We start from the raw sequence: 22,167 nt of genomic DNA, 5'->3' as shown, positions 1-22,167 counted from the left end.
CAACAGGGAAAAGTGTTGACTTACATTCTGATATAGTTATACCACAAAATTATGTGCAAGTAATAGAGAGAATAAGATAGACTAAAAGTACAGATTCCACTCATCTATTTAAGTGAAAAATGAAAGTTACAGAATAATACAGTGGTGATCCCATTTCTACACACAGCAGCATACGCACAATGTGTATATAACATATGTGTGTGCACTTATGTATGTGTGTGTATAAAATATATTTGCCAGATCATTGGAACAAGTATGCAAGGATACACACCAAATTGTTATCTGTAAATTACAACAGAGAGAGAAGCTAAATGAGAGGGGGGTCAGAAGACAATTAATTTTACTTTGGCTATTTCTGAATTACTTGAATTATTACAATGTGAATTTTTAAAAATTCAAATGACTGGGGACTTCCCTGGTGGCACAGTGGTTAAGAACCGGCCTGCCAATGCAGGGGACACGGGTTCTAGCCCTGGTCCAGGAAGATCCCACATGCCGCGGAGCAACTAAGCCCGTGTGCCACAACTACCGAGCCTGCATGCTGCAACTACTGAAGCCCGTGTGCCTAGAGCCCGTGCTCCGCGACAAGAGAAGCCACCGCAATGAGAAGCCTGCGCACCGCAACGACAGCAATGAAGACTGAACGCAGCCAAAAATAAATAAACGAATAAATAAATTTATATAAAAAAATTCAAATGACTGAAGTGAGAAAAAACTACAACAAAAGAAATATATATATAAAATTAAAAATTTTTTACAAAAAGTTGGGTGAACAAAGCTAAGATTTTTTTTTTTTGCCTTTAGAAGGATTGACAACACACTCATTTTTATGCCTGCCTTGCCAAGGCTAACACTGAACCCTATTCCCACTGAATTGCTTCAGTGCTATTCATACACTTAGTTTCTGAAGGTGTTAGCAGTTGGTTTTCAAGTTCTTTTAATTTATGGACTCTTCTCCAGACCTTGTGAGCTGCATGGCAGGCTGGGTGTGAAAACACTGCCCAGAGCAGGGTGGTCCGGAGTGGACAGTGATGTGCTGGAAACACAGGTATGTCTTTCTGGAAGGATCAGGGATGGGAGGTAATGAGCTGAAGACTATTATATTAGCCAGAATTTGAGAAAAGGCTCTTTCAAGAACTGCTCACTGGAATGACACAGTTTGCTGTGTCATTTGGGCTAAAGGTATGTGAAGCAGGCAAGAGCTCTTAGCCTTTAAGATCCCTTAAATTCTGCCCTAGAATGAGACCAATCCGGAGGCTGGAGAAGGTCACAGGGACAGAGCGTTATAAGATCACTTAGTTTTATTAAAATCTTAATTTTTATGTCCTCAAGTGCTCTGTTCTCATCATATCAGAGTGTAGTGCTAAGCAGCTGTGAAAGTAAGGGTGAATTATAAGAAGATCAGCTGAGAGGGTTTGCTCTGGAACAACCGTATTTAAATTGCAGCATCAATATCACCGGCTCTGGCCTCCAAAGACAAAAACTGAACAGTGGGAGCTGGAGTTGACCAGCACAGTTCGGGGTTGGGTAAGACATACAGTTTTCCAGTTTAAACATTCCTCCTTTGAAAAAATCATCTAAAAGTAGAGAGAGGGCATCAGGAGATGACTCTGATCTCCTCAGACTCTTGGCCCAACCAAAGATGTGAAACCTGCTCACATCCCTCAGATAAAGGCTTTGGACACCCAACTGGCTCCAACCAGTGGATGCTGGCAAGGGCTGGCACAGTGGAAGCAAGCACCTCATCAACTGTACAACCAGATGAAGGGGGAATTCTCACTGGAGTTCTTGAAGACTGAGAACCCAAGAAGGGGGAAGAAAGAAGGAAAAGACGAAAAAAAAAAAAAATGGAGGGACTGGAAGGGACAATGAGTAAGGAGAGCAAACAGTAGAAACGGACTCCCTCTCATGCCCTTGGCAATGACCCAGAGTCTAGTGCAGGGCAACGACTTTCAAAACAGCTATCTACTGTGCTTTCTGTATCAAGCACTAAACCGTGGTCTCCATGAAGGCAGGTGTCTTGTTTGTTCTGTTCACCACCATAAAGCCTAGGCCAGCACTGTGCCTGCTACATAGTAGGTGCTCAATAAAATGTTTAGGGTCAAGGAATAACGGGATCTGCTGCTTTGGACAAAGGGTACAAAGCACTTGAGTAAAGCAGGTAAAGCAGGACGAGAGGTGGCATGGAGGCATGTAACTAAGCTAAGGGTAGCCCGTTTTTCATGAAGGCCTCCAGAGGTTGTCCTCCACTTTGCAGGCATAAGAACAGCTTACTGCTCATGGACAGCTCGTCCACACTGGGGACTTCCCCTTTCCCTTGTACCTGACCCGGTCAGGGAGCAAGGACACTGCTGACGGGGTACTCAGAGTTTCTCCCTACCTTCCTGTAAAGGTTTGCTGAAATGAACTGACATTGTTGCTGGCAGTTCGGGGACTTTCAATAGTGCTACTTTATTATTATTTTTAACAGTGCTACTTTAAATCACGATATCAAATGCAGATCCCAGTGCTGGCATACTCAAGTATTCTTGCAGCGTCCCTTTCACAGATAAATACTTGACAATGAGGTGGGGTGGCAATTCCTTTAAATTGGTCCCCGACACTTGAAATGTCAAGGCCACTCACGTGGTCATTCCAAAGCCCGCAGTTCGCTCCCTATATTCCAAGTGTTATACTTGATAATGTCTGCCTTTCTTAAAAGAAAAAAAAATTTTGAAAAATTAAAAAAAAACTTTTAGCATGAGCTCTAATCTTGAAGGTACACCTACATGTGTAAGTCTTCAGCTGCCTCTGTCCTTCCAAATCAACATTTTTTTTTTTTTTTTTTTTTTTTTGCGGTACGCGGGCCTCTCACTGCTGTGGCCTCCCCCGTTGCGGAGCACAGGCTCCGGACGTGCAGGCTCAGCGGCCATGGCTCACGGGCCCAGCCGCTCCGCGGCATGTGGGATCCCCCCGGACCGGGGCACGAACCCGTGTCCCCTGCATCGGCAGGCGGACTCCCAAGCACTGCACCACCAGGGAAGCCCAAATCAACTTTTATAATGATCACAGCAACCAGTAAGTCACCTGTTTTGACAGGAATGGATGTTTCTTATAATGGATGATGTAGGAGTGGGTTCGGGAGAAACAGTGGTCAGAAGAGAGGAAAAGATGGCTTCTGGTTTTGGCAAAGAGGGAAGATGCTGAGGTGGGAGGGGCGGGGGTATCCGAGTTTGACTCGACCTTTGGTGGAGCCTTGTAGCCACTGCTCTAACTCATCAGTCCTGAGAGGTGCGAGGATAAATGTTTCTCATTTTCTATCAACTGCATTCCACAAGTCGCCAAAGAGCTTGCAAGGCCATTGGATAAGGATGAGCACAAGGGGCCTTTGCTTGCTGGGAAACCCGTTCTCCAAGGACAGATAGCATCATCACTGAGCTTTTATCCAGCACTGTCTATACCAAATGCACACCCTTTCCCTTGCCTAAACAGAAAGCTCAACTCAGGGAAAAAGCATGAAATGAGCCACAAATTACTCTCAGGAAGGAATGACCCTGGGGCTAAGTCAACGAGTTCTTTAGAGGAGGAGAGCGTCCTGGAGGCGGTAATGGACTTGGAGCCTTGTGAACCCCAAGTCCGGGCACCTTTATACGAGAGACAGAGGAACGCCCCACCTTGCCTGAACACAGTACTTAGGCAGTTCGAGGCTGGTCACAAATGCTGGCAAACTGCTCACATTGAGTAGCTCACACTGTGTAGCTCCTGGAGGGAAGGGCTCATATCAGAGGTTGAGTGAAGAACTGGGTCATACCTGGTGAGTTCTGACAATGGACTTTTCAACATAGATTCTAATCCCAGCTCTGTCTCTGACCAGCCGGGTGACACTGGGCAAGTTCCGTAGCCTCTGAGCCTTGTTCTCTCCACTTATAAAGGAGTGATCCAAATAATTCTGGCCATATCTGTCTCACGGAATTGCTGTGAGAGTCAACTGAGACAACATATGTGAGACACACTTGGTAGACTCCAAAGTGCTATAGAAATGCTAATTATTACGCGTGATTTTATTACAGCTGGTACCAAACACCCTCTGGAACACATTTGTAACTGTTTCTGAAAGCCATGGGAGGGACAGGGGAATTCCATTAATGAAGAAAATGCTTCAAAGCAAGCTTTGCTGAAAACCAGCTTGTCATCTCAAGAGGGATTCCATCCACTGCCCAGCTACTCCAGGACAGGCCCTTTGTGCCGCGGAGTGGGTGGCATGGGCACCTGCTAGGAACCAGCCCCCACTTCCTGCTCCCGTTCAGAGCACAGCCTCCGACAGCCAAGCCGCCCACCTGCTGACGGCACTGGAGGAGAAGCAGGTGGGGAACCAGAATAGCCGAGACTCTGGGAGTCAGACAGCGCTGGGTTCCACCTCTTGTGTGGACTGGGCAGGTTCTTTAGACTCCTCTATTTATAAATGATAATAGTCGTTGCTTTTTGCACCCTGACCGTGCGTCAGACAACGCATTAAGTATTTATCTCATCTAACTCTTAAAACCAGCCCACGAAATACCCAATTTACAGATGGGGAAGTAGAGGCTACAGAGGTTAAGGGATGTGCCTGAGGTCACACAGGAAATGAGTGGTAGAGTCAGGATTTGAAGCCTGCTTGGCTCCACGTGGCTAGACAGCATCTCAGATCTTTTCTAGCTCTGATATGCTATTCTAACAACTCTCACATAGAAACAGCATGTTGTTGTTACCTATATAATTACACAAAGGTTCTACAGCTGTTAAGAGAACAAGCTCCATGAGTTAAGCCTGCCTGGTTTCCAATCAGGCTGTGCCATTTACTGTGAGATAACCTCTCCAAGACTCTGATCCAGCCCTACCGCAGGCTGCTGTGAGAATGCTGTGAGACGATGCCTATAAGCCCTTGGCACATAGTAAGTGCGCATTAAAGGCTTCCCTTTGTCTTCCTTTAGGAGTCCCCTCCTCTAGCAGCTATGTAAGACAACTTCTCCCACCTCTAGCAGTGGTTGTTAAATTGTGTTCCAGTCTAGGGGTCCTTGGGGGGCAGTGTGGAGACTGAGGCAGGGCTCCATGGAACCCACCAGCTCCGTCACAGAGCAGATCTGCTGTTATCTGTTCTGTATTTTGGAATTCCGTCAAAATTTATTTATTTAAAAAGAAGGTTTTTCGACTTAATTTCTAGGAAGTGTTTAAACTAAATGAAGGAAATGTGTACGTACTAAAATTTAACCCTAAAAATTCTATGTTCTCCATATCTTATTTCTTCTGTAGTCCAACCATAAGCTCTAAAGGCAGGACTCAGGATGGACAGCAGCGGGACAATGGTTCTGGTACGATCTTTACTCTCTCACCCGCAGGATCAGCTTGTGCATTAAAATCTCCGGGTGATCTTGTTAAGAAGCAATAGCCAGGCCCCCTCCCAGTGCGGCTGATTCAGTAGCTAAGGGCTGCGCCCCGTTTAAACAAGCTCCTCAGGTGATATCCATACAGATGGTCAGGGCGTCACCCTTTGAGAAATACTACTTAAAAACACAGGAGGGGGGGCTTCGCCGGTGGCGCAGTGGTTGAGAGTCCGCCTACCGATGCAGGGGACGCGGGTTCGTGCCCCGGTCCGGGAGGATCCCACATGCTGCAGAGCGGCTGGGCTGCTGAGCCTGCGCGTCTGGAGCCTGTGCTCCGCAACGGGAGAGGCCACAACAGTGAGAGGCCCGCGTACCAAAAAAAAACCCCACAAGGGGACAAGTGGGTACTTCTTTCTAAAGCACTTTTTATCTTCCTAATGAATTTCAATGAACATTGTTCAAGGAAACCCTGATAGGGGATTCCCATAGGTAAAACATGCAAGTGGAGGGGATTTTCTGGAGCACCAGGTCAAGACCAGGCACCGTATTTTTCCTCACCAAGAACCCACAGCGCCTCCTTGTGGACAATCTTATCAAAGAGACCCGGTTCGCCTTGGGTGAAGGGCTTCCATCACCGGGACACATCTCCCAGGACTCGGTGAGCGCTGCTCACCCCCGGGAGGCCTGTTTCCCTACCTGACACCCTCTGAGCTTAGTCTGCATTAGGGTCCAGGAGGCTGTGACCCTCCTGGAATACCCTCCCCTCCACACTAATCCCATCCACCCTCTATTAACACTACATCTCACCCCAGAGGACCGCCTGGGATCCTCTCACCTCCAGTCCCTACAGAGCATACAGTCTGTGGAATGAAATCTCACCCTATCTTGGTCTTTAGCTGTTTCTGGGACTCGTGATACATTCCCACAAATATACCAAAATTAGACCGTAAGCTCCTTGGGGTCAGAAATCCCCCTTCTCCTTCCCTCACTGTGTTCCTGATCTAGCATTTGGCACGTGGTGAATACCTAATACTCGTTGAATGAAAGAACAAATGACTCCACAGTGCCGTTCCCCTCTGACTTTCCCTTCCAACTCCCTCCAAAAAGAATAAAACTGATATATTCTGGCTTTTAAGTGTTCCTTGTTTCAATTATTTTGGAGAGTGTGTAAAAATAATTGAGTTTTAGTGTTTAAAATGTATGTCTCGGGGCTTCACTGGTGGCGCAGTGGTTAAGAACCCGCTTGCCAACTCAAGGAACACGGGTTCGAGCCCTGGTCCAGGAAGATCCCACATGCTGCGGAGCAACTAAGCCTGTGTGCCACACCTACTGAGCCTGTGCTCTAGAGCCCGTGAGCCACAACTACTGAAGCCCTCACACCTAGAGCCCATGCTCCGCAACAAGAGAAGCCACCGCAATGAGAGGCCCACGCACCGCAATGAAGAGTAGCCCCTGCTCGCTGCAACTAGAGAAAACCCGCATGCAGCAATGAAGACCCAATGCAGCCAAAAATAAATAAAATAAAAATGAGTAAATTTTTTAAAAAAGTATGTCTCAATTTTGAGTTTTGCAATGCAAAGCCAGAGAATACAACTTCTACATTTTCTTCTTTTAAAATCTTAAGCCGGGACTTCCCTGGTGGCGCAGTGGTTAAGAATCTGCCTGCCAATGCTGGGGACCTGGGTTCAAGCCCTGGTCTGGGAAGATCCCACATGCCACAGAGCAACTAAGCCCGTGAGCCACAACTACTGAAGCCTGTGTGCCTGGAGCCCACACACCACAACAAGAGAAACCACTGCAATGAGAGGCCCAAGCACCACAACAAAGAGTAGCCCCCACTCGCCACAACTAGAGAAAGCCCGCGCCCAGCAACAAAGACCCAGTGCAGCCAAAAATAAATAAATAAATATTAAAAAAAAAAATCTTAAGCCTACCTAGCCTCCTACAGGCCACTGGAAAAAAGAGCTATCTCTCTTTGTAGATGTTCAGTATATGTCTATCAATAATTCTATCAAGTAATTATATTATTCCTACCCTCTTATCCTGATTTCAGCTTATTTTTTGTCTATATTATCTGTTAAGGCTGTTAAGTTCAAAATTCCCTATTGATTGTTTTTGGTGGGGTCAATTCACCTTTCACTTGTGGGTTTTACTTTTTACTATTGTTCAATACACATTGCTCTAATAATGTATTTTATTTACATTCTATTCCTTACACCATTATAGAATAAACCTTTCTCTCGCTCAAGACCCTCTGCTTTGCTTCTTTCTTGTTTGATACTCACATTACTCATGCTTTCCTGAATCAATATGCAGTCACATATATTTGATAAATTTCCTAGTTTTGCTTCTGTGACTTTTTCCTTTATACAACTTTCTAATAAACTATGCAGTGCAGATTTCTGCTTTTGAATCTGACCTGAGACTCTCTTTCCTAATTTAGGAATCCAGACTGTGTAAGTTGTCATTAATCATGATCAATTTTCTTTCATTGGCCTACTTTATGCTTCTTTGTGCTCTTCTGTTATCTTTTTACTGCACGAACTACTCTGTTTTCTACAGCTTTTTAAAAATGTGGAAGACAAACATATTGTGTTTTCATTCTGTTAGTGATCAGTAAAGCTGACTTGAAAACAGTCTCGGGCTTCCCTGGTGGCGCAGTGGTTGAGAGTCCACCTGCCGATGCAGGGGACACGGGTTCGTGCCCCGGTCCGGGAAGATCCCACATGCCGCGGAGCGGCTGGGCCCATGAGCCATGGCCGCTGAGCCTGCGCGTCCGGAGCCTGGGCTCCGCAGTGGGAGAGGCCACAACAGTGAGAGGCCCGCGTACCGCAAAAAAAAAAAAAAAAAAAAAAAAGAAAGAAAACAGTCTCCTTGGGTCCTACTTTGTTTTGTAAAGTCTCTGCGTGTGCCTTTGTCAACAGTCTCAATCCCATGAGCAGGGGTCGCTCCTGGGGAGGGAAGACATGGTCTGACTCTGGTTCCGTGTCCACACGGTTCTGGGGGACTTGGGAAGCCCAGTCCCTGTGCCCTCACGGGGCCCAGCTCCTCCATCATCCATCCCTCTGCACCCACCCACGCTGCCTCTCCACCACCTTCGACTGCTGAGTGTTCTGAGCTTTTGTGTTGGCAGCTAAATATGCTCAGAGTCCCACCTCCTCGATTTCTGACGTTTCTCCATGACTACTGATGGTTACTAGAACGGGGGGCAAGCGATGGGCCATGGTCCCCAGCCCGCTTTCTCCCTGAGGTCATGAATCCCTCTGTGGTCCCTCCATGAGCACAGCTGCCTGGTGACTTAGATGACCTGGCAGCAGCGGAGCAGCCCACCGAGGCACTGGGGGTCTCTTACCTCAAACTGGATCAGCACCGTCCCGCTTTCGAGGCCCTTCTTCAGCTGTTCCATGGATCCCTCCAGCGTGTCCCCACCCTCCGGGCACACGGGGAAAATGGCCTCTGGGAAAAGCTGGTTCAGTTCATCTTCAGATTTGATATCAGCAAACGAGTGGACAGCTGTAGCGGACAAGAAAGAGCTTGTCTGGCTTGTGCAGCCACGTGCTGGGTGATGGGATTCCTCCCCCCAAATGACACTTACGACACCTGAATGCAGATGGTTTAAAACATCTTATTAAATGATTAAGCACATGGTAATCATTTTCACCAAAGATACAACTTCTTGTTGAATGATTCAATATGTACTAATTATACAAAATGACACACTAACCTTGCTGGTTAGTTTTAAATGACGGTGTTTAGTACTCAAGAGGCTTTTGCCAAAGGTAAGAGAAAGGGAAAGGATGTTTTTAAAGAAAACAGACTTTCTCCCTTTGCTCTCTGTGACCTGGTTATTCTTCTACCCCCCCCACCCTTTCCTTCCTTCCCCGTTCCTTTTCATTTGCTCCCTTAAAACGGGCATTTTCCCAGGAAACTGGTGCGGGGTCTGGCTCTCTCTCCACACCACCACCGCCCCACAGAGCTCAGTCAGTCAGGCTCTAACTCGAGGCCATTGTTAGGTAGGAGGCTCCCAAGTAAACATCTCTAGTCTCCTCTGTGCTTCCTCTTTGGAAATCTCCCTTCACATCAGATTCAATATGGGTAAAAACAAACAGAGGACCCCCTCTCCCCAGCCACGCACAATGCTTCCCAGCCTCACGTGCCTCTTTCTGTCTAGTCACTTCAAACTTTGGGATCATCTCTGAATGTTCCCTTCCTACCCAGAAAGAGAAGTCACTTCCCTTACCCAAGAGCCTTCAATGACTCCCCACTGCCTTCAAGGTAACAGGAAAGGAGAAAGAAAGGAGCAATTTTTGTATTTTCCACATAGGTGAACTGAATCCTCACAACCCTGAACCAGCGGTCTTTATTCCCATTTTACAGATGAGGAAACTGATTCACAGGGCAAAAGAGTTGTCCAAAGTGACCCAGCCTGTCAGGGTGGGACACGGGAATTCAGTCCACATGTCTGACGCTAAAGACCACATTCTTTCCACTGACCACAGAGGCTCAGATCTTCTGCTTATTTTCACGATTTCTGTCATATCTGCTATTCCCTATGTTACTATTTATTTTTCTTTTAATCAACCCATTTTTTACTTGGATGTTTATTTTAAAAATGAACTTATCATTACAGTTATAGAAAATCAGTGGCACTGCTCTTTAAGCTCTAACAGTCTACAGACATGTGCTTCCCTCACCTCAAACAGGCGCCAGCCCTTTGCCATGGGTTGGTGGAGGACCCCCTCCCTCCCTGGCCCGGACGGAATGCTCTCGTTCCAGCCCCTCGTATTGGCCAGCATGACACACGGCACTTCATGTGATGGAGAGGCCTGCTCCCAATCGCTGGATTCCTTCCTTCTCTATTATCATGTGGCCTTACCAGACACACGGCAACTTACTTAACCTCTCTGTGACCGGCTTCCTCACTTGGGGATAAGAATACCGACCTTACGAGAACGTTATAAGAGCTGACGAGGATAATTACGCAAAGCAATGAACACAGTGCAGGCACTTTGCTGGTGCTGCAGGGGCATCAGCTACTGTCACCAGTGACACCGACTGTGTGTCGAGCACGGAGCCGGGTTTGGTGGGAATGGGTGGCGGGAGGAGGCGGGCAGGGGTCTGGAGAGATCTGCGGGGCCTCACGGAGGAGGCGGGATGAGAGCCGGCACTGGGGAGTTCCAGTGGGAACAGAGAAGGCAGGCCCGAGGGGGCGTGGGCTGTGCCGACAACTGTGAGGCCAGAACGGAGGTGCAGGGCCAGTGCTCGAGTCGCACGCTTCGTACACCTGCAGTATTTGAGAGCTGGGAAGGAGGATGCGAGGACTCGGCTTATTGCTTTATAACAACAACAACAACAACAATAACAGTAGCTGAATTCAACAGAGGTTGTCTTTCAAATGCCCACCAAGGACTGGGCAGCATCTTGGATGCCTTCCAGTATGAGTATCATTGAATCTTCCGAGGGACCCTTGGAGGTAGCGACTGTGTCATCCTCATTTTACATTAGAGGAAACTGAAACACAGATTGGGTCAGAAACTTGCTCAAGGTCCCTGAACCCAGTAGGAGGCAGAGTTCGAACAGCCCCAAGGCAGCCAGCCTCCTGCCCCACTCTGCTTACCGCCTCTGCAACAAAAACCAAATGCACGTGAATAAAATATAACCTGGTCCTTTGAGGAAGGGTTGAATATGCAAATGCAGGCAGGGCCAGGCGGCTAAGAGGGGTGTGTGAAGTGGGCTGAGCTGGGCCTGGGAGGAATGGGGGAGGGGAGGGTCACAGCTAGTATAAAAAGGGGTGGAGGGTGCTGCCTACCTGCAGAGGACTGGCCGTGAGGGGCGGGGCCCCGTGGAGGCAGATCTCTTACCTTTCCTCCTGATCACCAGGGCCAGCTCCCGTGTGTGCGACTCCCGGCTGGCTTTGATGAACATCACCACTTGGTCATGGGTGTGTTCTGAGATGTCCCGGCCGTTGATCAGCACGATTTGATCCCCTTCGTTCAGCTTAGGAATGCAGGTGTCCGCCTGCGTGGGGGAAGAGCGAGTTTCTTCCGATATCATAACACAATCCTCAAGGGAAGAACCTGATGTTTTCTGAGCCCCCACACTTGAGATCGTGACCAAGTTCTCTTCTTCTCCCTCAGGCATTACCGTCTCTATTTTTACCTCCACTGCAATGGTGACATGGTAGCTGGCGGTGGGATTTTAAAGGAGTCCTGCTCAGAACCTACGTTATGAAACATTTTGGAGTAAAGCTAAGAAAACTACTGAGGCCATTTCTCTATGGTAGCCAGGCTTCACTTATTACTGTAATGTCATCATGACTTCAATGCCTCTATCCTTTGTGGTCTAGATGTGTGGTTAGAAAATGATTCGTCAGCTAAAAGCGAGTATTTATCTATCTTGTGATGGAGAAAGCCTTTGCAAACATAACCCCAAAGGCAGAAGCCATTATGGAGAGAAGCCATGCATTGAACAGTGTGGGAATGAAAGGCTTCTTAACTCACAGAGGCCACAAGCAGTAAGAAAAGGTAAACCACAAGCTTAAGAGTAAAACTCCCAAACGGGCACCTTTTTAGGAGGCACAGGGACCCTTTGGTGCTCACTGTTATACAAAAGCAAATCATCTTCCTAGATGCCTAGAGCCCCAGACAGAGGGCTGTTGCGGAGCACAGGCTCCGGACACGCAGGCTCAGCGGCCAATGTGGGATCTTCCCGGACCGGGGCACGAACCCGTGTCCCCTGCATCGGCAGGCGGACTCTCATCCGCTGCGCCACCAGGGAAGCCCCAGTTTCCTTCTTTTGAGCAGGACTTCTACATTTCAACGTGCACACCAATCATCCGGGGATCTGGTTAAAATGCAGATTCTGGTCCAGGAGGTCTGGGGTGGGGCCCGAGAGTCTGCATTTCTAATGAGCTCCCAGGTGATGCTGGTGTTGCAGCTTCGGGGACCACAATGAGCAACAAGGTTCTGGAAAACACGGACTCCATTCTTTCTTTCTATCTATATGCATGCATTTACACACACTCTCTGCTGCCAGTAAAAAAGAAACAGGACACCGAAACAGAAATCTGTTACATTTAGGGGAAAGCAAACTTGGGAAATAACAGAATATGTTCACTTACAGGTGACTCTGGGTTTATCCTTGATACCACAAGAGGCATCTTTTGATCCACTCCTCCCTGTAAACATGTAGATTAAAAAAACCACTTGAGTCGTTCACAGCAACAAAGGCATGCAGATATCTCTGACACAAGGGAGGGCTCAAACTTCCCTTGAACTTATTCTAATCGCAGGCGTTGGCACCTTTCAGAACGGCAAGGCTCCTGGGTCTAGTGGGCCAACCAGAGACTGCTCAGAAGCCTTCCACTGCCATCCCCACCTTCCACAGACCAAAGATGCACTTGGAGGAAGCAGCCTCCTTTCAAAAAATGCAAACATCCCCTGGAGAAGGGCTCCAGAAGCACAGCCCCTAACTGCTGCTGGATAGGGAGTTTTCAGGGGAGGAGAGGAGCTGTAGAAAGGTCCCATGTCGTGAGGGCTTTCGACCTCTGAGAACAGGCTGTCAGCTGGGCTGCGGGTATTGGAAAGGAGTGCGTGATGGCAGCTGCGGGGTGGGCAGCAAAGACCACCTGCCCTCACTTTGCTCTAGAGTAGAGTAAACCTTTCCTGTACAGGGCCAGATATTACCTATCTTGGCTTTGTGGGACAGAGGGCTCTGTCGCAACTTCTCCACTCTGCCACCGTAGTGCCAAAGGAGCCATAAACCATTTGTAAATGAATGAGGTGTCTGCGTTCCAATAAAACTTTATTTATAAAAACAGATGGGATTTGGCCTGCAGGCCATAGCTTGCAGAGCCTGCCTAGAGGGAGGCAGAGGAGGGTGATGGCCCTGCACTTGAACCACTGTTCTCTCTTAGCAATGCTGAGGGGTTCCCATCTCTCTGAGCCTTAGTGTGCATCTGTAAAATGGGTTTTAAAATTCCAACTTCACCATTTACTAGAAGAACTCAATAAGGTGATATAAATCAGTACACAGAGCAGGCACTCGGTATGAGGCAGCTACTATGGCCACAAAAAAAAGCTCCCAATTCTGAAGGCCGAGCCAATTTCCTTGTGCAGCCTTGGGTACGTGGCACATTTCTAATGGAAGTTAAAAAGTCATCTGAAGATTGCTTCAGAGCATCAAATGTCCTTATAAATTACATACAACATACCTTTAGATTAAATCCAAATTTTCCATCTTCATCTGGTGTGATGCGGATCAAGACTAAGTAGCCGTCACCATCATTCTGGAAAACGTCAGAAAATCACCAGTTATCTTACTTCTTTCTCCAGTGGTTGGTGATATGCTATTTTCTTTGAGTCATAACCACTTAATCGCCCGTAAGGCAGCCCTGCACGGGAGGCCTGGCTGGGTCGGCTGCCACATCAGCCACAGCACCTGAGGTCACACACCTTGTCACAGTAGTACTGGCTGGAGTCCTCGGTGGAGCCCCCTTTGGTCACCCTGTGGAAGTCCTCTAAGAACTGCTGATCGATGCCATCTGGGGAACAGGAGCCTGGAGCATTTGAAGATGGAGACACAGAACTGGATGACTTCTGGGTCAGGCAGCTTTGTGCTGGGTTGTTCTCGGATATACTCCTTCATCGTGGGGAAGGAGGAGATATTTTAATAACTGGATTAATATTTTTATCAGAGCAAACATTACTGACTGTTGGGGCCTGGCATCTCGCGGCTGTCACCAATCCTTGGACCCTTAGAAGGGCTCCAAAGGTCAAGCCCAGGGCTCAGGCACATCCAGAGTCCACTGGCTGTCCATGCCCCCAACTGGCCTAAAGATCATCGCCTTTAGTTTTGGGGAAAAGGGGAAGGAGGGCAGGGTAGTAGCAGGAACTGCTGAAGACTCAGCTGCTTTGGAAGGGTGATAGGGAAATATGCCCAGCTACTCTGGTGCTTAGTTATTGAAGCTCACCCAGATGCATGCGTCTCCATCCCTTTTGAAAGCTTTTCCCCTCCCTCTCACTCCCGCTCATAGCTCTGCTTCACAGGACAGCTCGCTACCCAAAGGAAATGGGACTAACGTGGCATATTCAGGACAATTTACATAAATCCTAGTTTACATTATTCACCTGTGACATCCATTAATGCCTCCACTGAGATTATACGTTTTGTTTTTCTCTAATATAAGTCCTTTTGTATCTTGGAGCTGCACGGCCCAATACGGCAGTCACTAGTCACGTGTGGCTTTTTAAATTTAAGTAAATTAAGATTACAAAGTTCCTCAGTTGTACCAGTCACATTTCAAAAATGCTCAACAGCCACACGTGGCTAGGGGCTCCTGCATTGGACAGCGCAGTTACAGAACATTTCCATCATCGCAGGAAATTCGACTGGACGGCGTTATCTTCAAGAATTACAGACTATTACAACCGAACAGACCTCTGTGGTCATCTGGTTCAACTCCCATTTCACAGATGAAGAAACAGGTCAAGAGGCGCTGAGTGACTTGCCCAAGGTCACACAGCTTTCCCCTCACCTGACAGACAGAAGTCTGATGAACATGACTCCCCCAGCACCTCTCCCCTCTCCTCTCCTCACACCAGGTCTGCTCCTAAGACCCTCCTCTCTAAGCTCTCAGGGCCACAGGGATGAACACGGTGTAGGACACGCAACTTCTCTGAATCATGTACACCCATACTAGACCCCTTCCAGAGCCACAGTCCTAGCAAAAGATGCCTTTAAAAGCCAACAGAGGGGCTTCCCTGGTGGCGCAGTGGTTGAGAGTCTGCCTGCCGATGCAGGGGACGCGGGTTCGTGCCCCGGTCCGGGAAGATCCCACATGCCGCGGAGCGGCTGGGCCCGTGAGCCATGGCCGGTGGGCCTGCGCGTCCGGAGCCTGTGCTCCGCAGCGGGAGAGGCCACAACAGTGAGAGGCCCGTGTAAAGCAAAAAAAAAAAAAAAAAGCCAACAGAATATGGGGTTGTCCTCATGTTCCACAGACTCCTCCATATTCTAATCTCATTCCAGGTTAGTGATGGGAAAGGTGAGCAAAGACAGACATTCAGTGAAACAAACAGACAAAAGACAGCTGCTGCTGCCTCTTTATTTCAGGTCCTTATCCATGGAGTTTTCATTAATGTAGTGCTTCTGTTTCCTAGCAAGTTCAAATTAGCTTACTTTAAATATAAAATCTGTATCATAGTCACACAAAATGATTCACAATCTCAGTTCATTTGAATAAAAAAATTCAGTGACAGAGTAGTATAGAAGTAGAGCTATTTGCAAGAGAAGAGTTTGGCCTTAAGGTTTTCAAGTTGGATGGGAAGGCATTTCAGAGAGAGGACATTTTGTTATGTACTAGTGGTATGTTTTCAGACTGAAAATAAATGAGACTTGAATTTACTTAAAAGGAAGCTAAAAAAAAAAAATTCTCCCTAAGTTGGGCAGCTTTTCTACGTTTTGATATTTATAAGAGCACCTCCTAGTGGCAGAAGGGAAACTTGGAAGTTGCTAAACAAGATAAAGCCAAAGAGGTTTAGGAAAAGCTATTTCCAGCTCTAGGGGTGGACCTGAACCTTTCCTGTGAAGCTGCAAATAGCATTCATACTTCAAACATTTGGAAGAATCTGGAGACGAGAGCGATGGAAAGGGTGATGACATTTAAACAGAAGAGCAAGGTGACAAAGCAGAAGACAACAGACTTTTCAGTGAACTGTAATGTATTTCTGTATTCATTATATTTAATTTCTAAATTCTGAATTTTGAATTACATTATATAGAACTTAGATGATATCTTATAAGGTTTTTAAGTATTTTTCTTTTTCAGTATAAAATGTAATGGTCTATCCAAAACAGCCCATAGTACTAAAAATAACATATTCAAAGTCATTATGTGTCCAATCCTATTTTCTAAGTAGGGATGGAGAGCTTACTTTTAGATGGTAATTTATTAAACATGACAATATTTTTTTTGCTGATCAACCGTGTACAGACGTTCCCTGTAGGCTGCAGTAATGCTCTGCTCAGTGTGGAGGATGGACAGACAGATGGTGAGGAGGACATGGAATAACAGGAAGCAACAAGAAGGTGGCAGCTGGACGCAGCACAGAGATAGCAGGAGTGAAGACGCCAAACCAAGTGGCCTTCCTCCCTACCTGGGCAGGACATGAGGTGCAGCCGAGGGGAGAGCCCAGTGGGTGAGGACGGAGAGAAGAGGGGAACCCCTGGGGTTTCAGTGGGTAACTGTGAAAGGGGCAAAGAAAGGGGTAGCAGGAGGGAACTGAAGCAAGTGATTTACTCCTGAGGCCGGAAGGGAGACCGTCACTGCCGTCGGGGAGCCAGAGTGGCCAGGGAGGGACTGGCCACCCCAGCTCCCTGGGGTGAAAGGGGCAGAGACAGACAGACAAACAGACTGACCGGCAGACAAACGGGTGCTCGCCCTCAGGAGCCGATGCTTCAGAACTGTAAATGCGGTAGTCATCGGAAACAAAAGCCAGGACAGAGTTCATTTCTCTGAAGGGAAGCAAGGTTGGAGACGGTTAAAATGGCAGGATTTCCTGGGTGATGCTTTTTATACCACTCTTCCCTACACCCTAGAAAATGAAAAAGGCCTCCGCGTCCCCCCCGCCCCCCACACAAACCTGTTAGCCAAGCAAAGCTGTGCTCCCACTGAGGGTTTCACAGCTCTCACTGGGCGCCCGCAAGGAGGCACTGGCTATGGTGGTGACAGAATAGGGACCAATCCATGTGGCATTTCTCTCTCAAGTCCATGAGCTTCTCAAGGTCAGGAGAGACCCTAGTCCTCCGCCCATTCCTCTCCTAGTGTACGTAACACGCAGCCAGATATTTCACATGGATCCTGATGTAAGGATCACCGAGTAACAGAAAGCATGTCTTCGTAGTATGGGTGTTACAACATGGAGACGTTCTTCAGGTGATACTCTTATCTCTGCGATACGTGCCAAGGGCCCAAGATCAAAACTTCACTCAAGAAGCTGAAGAGGTGGCTGAGGGAATGTGGGTCAGAGATGCCGCTGTCTGAGCCCTACGTCTCATCACTAATGGAATCAAGGGTCATGCACCTGTCCCCAGGCTGCCCACTCAGACGTTGCGATGCCTTAAGGGCAAGAAAGCACTTGTTAAATTTCAGTCAATTCATGCTTGAATTCTTTGATGAGAATTTCTCATTGACACATAGCCTGCAGCAGCACCTACCATGGGGACCTGCTCATAGAAGACAGGTAACCAAAACTCGTTACAGTAAACCTGAGTCCTTGGCGTGCAGAGTAGATGCTGTGTGATAGTGCTCATGTGATATGGAGACCTGCCGTGGAAGTGGCAGAGGGGGTACCCACTGTAAAAACTTGGGAGCTTGTTTGTCCTTTAGCCAAGGGCCACATCCTGCTTCATGTGACCGTCTCCCCATTCACCTGTCCATCCATCAGAGCAGTCACTGAATATCATGAAGTGCCAGGCACCACGCCAGGTTTGGGGGAAGGAGAGGTGAACAGGGCACTGTTCCCTGCCCTCAAAGAGCTCGCTGTCTAGTTTAAGATATAAAAGTAATCAAATATTATCATCATGCTGTAATGGAGATGCTCAGATGTCTAGCGTACAGTGGGAGGCCAGGAGAGGCTTCACAGAGGAAGGGGCGCTTGAGTCTGAAAGATAAACCAGTAGAAGTTTAAACAGGTAGTCAAGAGGGAAGAAGAAAGTGTTGGGTTGGCCAAAAAGTTCCTTTGGGATTTTCCATAAGATCTTATGGAAGAGCCCAAACGAACTTTTTGGCCAACCCTATATTTTAGGCAAAACTCTAATAACAAAAAAACTTCAGTGGTATTTGCAGAGGCATGAAATTTTGGAAAAGCACAGAAAAGGCATTTAAGCAGCGGAGTGACATGCTTGGGCATAAATTTCAGAAAAATAAGCCTATTACCCTTGTTAAGGATGGTCTGGAAGAAGGAGGAGAGACTAGAGACAGGAGGACACTTAGGGCACTAGTGCAACTGTCCCTTCGAGAGACGACGGCGGCTACACAGGGGCAGTGCAGGGCGGATGGCGGAGGGGTCCAGGTCAAGGGATGTTCACGAGGGAGAATCAACGGGTGAGAAACTAGATGACGCAGGCGGAAGAGAAGGAGTTGTCGAGGATGCCTGAAGTTCCCATCGGTGCCAACTGGGTGGTTCTGAAACGTGGCCCCACTCACCAAGACAGCAGGAGCCACAGGCTGGACAGAAGATGATGAGCTGAGATCAGGCCAGGATGGGTTTAAGGTATTCGTCAGCCGTCCACGTGCAAGTGGCCCAAGACCAAGTGAAGTGCAGGCAAGGTGCAGGGCAAGTGGACACAAAACTCCTAATGAAACCCTGTCGCTGGCTGGTCTCCTGTGGGGAGACACAGCTTGGACAACTGGGTTGTCCAACTAGAGAACGGGCTGCCGCACGGCAGGAGAGCTGCCCATTACCGGCAGGGTGACCAGGTGACAGGACAGAGGGAATTCCTACACTGGTGATGCAGCTGAAGAAGGGGATTCCCAAAGTTCCTTCCAATGCAGAGAAGCTATTTAAAAACATTTTTGAAAATCGTGGTGAAATACACATAATATAAAATTTACCATCTTAACCATTTTCAAGTTTCCAGTTCAGTAGCATTTAAGTATATTCACATTGTTGTGTAGACAGAAGTTTGGAAATAAAAGCCGACAGCTGTCCCCTGTCCTTGGAACAAGGCAGGCTCTGAAGAAGGAAGTAAGCAAATAGCAAAGGCACCGCAATGGCACCAAGCCCCATTCACTGAGGAGAAGTACTTCAAACACAACCCTCATCTGCCCTAAAATTTGTTTTCCTCCAGCTTCTGCTCTGCAAAGTCCTTTTTTCCTTTGGGAAACACCCCCTCCCATTTTTCTGGGTGGTGGGTTGTTTTTGTTTTTGGAAACTTCCTTCTCTGCAGATCTTGGCCTTGGCTCTGAAACAAGGAAAGGAACATAGAATGGCTGAGAGAGTAACAAGAGGACAGCCTACTCGGGCATAAAGCAAACTGCCAAGGATTCGTAACTAATCATAAACTTTGCTGTGCACAACCAAGGTGACTTACCCACTAGGATGATGTTCAGAGTCTGAACTGCACCACTAGGTTTAGAGCCAAAGTCGAACCGGCTCTTTTTCTTCCCTTCTCTTTTTCTTCCTCTTGTTTACATGGGTACAGAACATTACACTTCATTCTTCTTTCTAAAAGGAACTCTCCTTGCTGTCTGTGATGTTATTCATCTGATTTCTGACAGGATACTTCCTTTTGCCTCTTAACACGCTAATGTGCTGTATAAAGCATGTCCAATGTTTCTTAAACATTTTGAAAATACTGTAGCCAACCCTGGGTATCCGTGGATACAACCAAGCACAGATCGCATTAAATCCGGGGATACGAAGGGCCAACCATACTCAGCCATTTTACGTGAGAGACTTGAGCATCCATGGATTCTGGTATCTGTGAGGGTCCTAGAACCAATCCCCCTTGGGTACCCCCGAGGGATCACTGTACTCACTGAAGACACCACCGCAGTTCTTTCTCCAAGTACAGACTAACCTTCCCTTCTTGCCTTGGGCAATGGAGGACCACCAGACTCTCAGGGAGGCCAGCTGCCTCTGAAGACCCAGCAGAAGGTGGCTTCCTGCCAGCAGGAAGGGGGTCCCCTACTTAAGTCAGGTGCTAGGGGCTGAACTTTTTCAACTGTTCACCCCACTTGTTGCAAAGCACAGCCGCTAACTCGATTCTGTGAGCCATCTACTGTTGGCTCACCTGGCAAAGCCAAGGCAAGGAAGGCTGCGTTTGGATCACCATTATTTGCTACTCTTAACATTTCGCTGCAAAATAAAAAGTGCCCCAGGATGATACATCTTTGTATGTCTCATGGAGGAGTTTCAGGAAGAACCAATGTGCAATGCCTAGGGGTGAGTAGGGCTAGAAATTACTTAAATCGAACCGGGCTTGAGGAAGTGAATTCTCAGTTGAGTTTTAATAAACTTAAATAGCCACCTGTGTGTGGCTGTATTGGCCTGTGAAGCTCTAGATGCTCTAATTCCATGGTGGGGAAGGAAGATGGAATTATAGACCACAGAAGGAAGATCTGACCTAGGACCTGTGACCAGGATTTTCAGAACCCGCATTTGCCCAAACTCTCTTCTCCTTTCACCAAAGTGACAGAGCCCCATAGTGTGATGAAGGCTGATAATGTGCTATTTGCCCAGCTGGCCTGGAGGTCCCTGAAAGCAAAGGCTTGTCTAATTCACCTTCACATTCCCTCAATGAGGAGCAAAGAGTGTACAAAGTGTGCTGCAGGAATCGGCAATGAGCGTAGCCCTTTAAGACGTCCCTATACCACTGGACAGAATTCATCTCTCCTCCAGCCAGCACCTGGAAATGTACTGTATCTGTGCTGTCCAATATGGTAGCCACCACTTATGTGGTTCTTTAGCACTTGAGATGAGGCTCGTGTGACTGAGGAACTGAACTTAAATTTTATTTTATTTTAAATAATTTCAATCTGAATAGCCACACGTGACTAGTGGCTACTGTACTGGACAGGGAAGGTCCAGAAGCTCCACAATTCCATGATGTATTTGCAAACCACAGCAGGAGGATCTGACACGAAGAGGGTGACTGGGCGTCCCAGAGTCCTCGGTCACTTCCCTAAACCCTCCTTCTCCTTTTACCAAAGGAACACAGCCCCTGACAGACTCAAACTGGCTCAAGTCATGCATGCCTGCACTCCTGCCCTTGTAGACCTAGAACTGCAAAACCAGTGTCACGCAAAGGAACTTACACCCTTCCACTGTAACCTCAACAAGCCTGCAAGTTGGAGCAAGAGATAGTGATCATTTCAACAAAAGCATCATCCAAGCTCAGGTCACAAGGAAATAATGACCAGAGGATTATTTAATCAGAGGTATTATGAACACAGATAAGCTGGAAACTATGTTTGCTGGGGTCAGGGACAGCAGAGAGGTAGCAGCTTCACACTTAAGTGCGAAGTGAGATCTGTGATTCACCTGTGATACCTACAGTACAATCGGGATGCATTTAATGCTTTAATCCTAGTAGCTAGAGTGGTAAAAATTTACAGATTAACTAATTCTTGCTAATCCTTTGCTATTAGGGGAAGCATTATATGTTCTATATTTTGGGCACAGCATGGGACTTAACTGAATGGATACTCAATGACCATGTTGACTTTCTAATAGATGATCCATTCCTATAATACTTTATGTCATTTAATTTACGATCTATGTCTTGTCCACTTCAAAAAATGATTTGAGATAGCTTACTCTAAAATGTGCAGATATGGTAGAACAGTGAATTCATTAAAACAAGAGAAAAAATAAGACCCATTAATAAGGCAAGGAAGGAAGCGTAGGGACTAGATCAGAAACCTGAGCTATGGGAAGCTAATCCAATTGAGCCTGACATGCAGCTCTGAGCCCCCTGGTAATCAAGTCAAACAGGGAACTACTGAATTAGATATTATCTTACTGAATAATAAAAGGACTCAAGCCAGTATTTTAGGAGAGACATATTTTCTCCTGACCTTGAAATGTGAAGGGATTTTGTCACATTAAAAAAGGAAAGTGGGCGGGCTTCCCTGGTGGCGCAGTGGTTGAGAGTCCGCCTGCCGATGCAGGGGACGCGGGTCCGGGAAGATCCCACGTGCCATAGAGCGGCTGGGCCCGTGGGCCGTGGCCGCTGAGCCTGCGCGTCCGGAGCCTGTGCTCCGCAACGGGAGGGGCCACGGCAGTGAGAGGCCTGCGTACCACAAAAAAAAAAAAAAAAAAAAAAA

At 47.4% G+C, this 22,167-nt stretch overlaps 1 protein-coding gene across 9 annotated transcripts in view; it reads right to left on the bottom strand.

The window, feature by feature from the left end:
* PTPN3 (protein tyrosine phosphatase non-receptor type 3) overlaps positions 1-22,167 on the bottom strand; it is a 109,237-nt gene that overhangs the window by 15,868 nt on the left and 71,202 nt on the right. For 7 of the 9 annotated variants that reach the window (XR_003681161.2, XM_028493688.2, XM_028493687.2 and 4 more), the window contains 6 exons: positions 16,755-16,850; positions 13,793-13,979; positions 13,552-13,626; positions 12,460-12,516; positions 11,201-11,357; positions 8,692-8,852 (listed from right to left, as the gene is read on the bottom strand). Coding sequence is in view for 8 of the 9 variants with exons in the window: in XM_028493688.2 (XP_028349489.1) it covers positions 8,692-8,852; positions 11,201-11,357; positions 12,460-12,516; positions 13,552-13,626; positions 13,793-13,979; positions 16,755-16,850 (733 nt within the window). In the remaining variant the exon portion in view is untranslated. The remainder of the gene's footprint in view (positions 1-8,691; positions 8,853-11,200; positions 11,358-12,459; positions 12,517-13,551; positions 13,627-13,792; positions 13,980-16,754; positions 16,851-22,167) is intronic. The other 2 variants (XM_028493691.2, XM_028493690.2) reach the window with 1 other exon arrangement.

Source organism: Physeter macrocephalus, chromosome 9 (genome assembly GCF_002837175.3).
Source record: "Physeter macrocephalus isolate SW-GA chromosome 9, ASM283717v5, whole genome shotgun sequence".
Classification (NCBI taxonomy): Eukaryota; Metazoa; Chordata; class Mammalia; order Artiodactyla; family Physeteridae; genus Physeter; species Physeter macrocephalus.
This window is presented reverse-complemented; position numbering and strand designations above follow the sequence as displayed.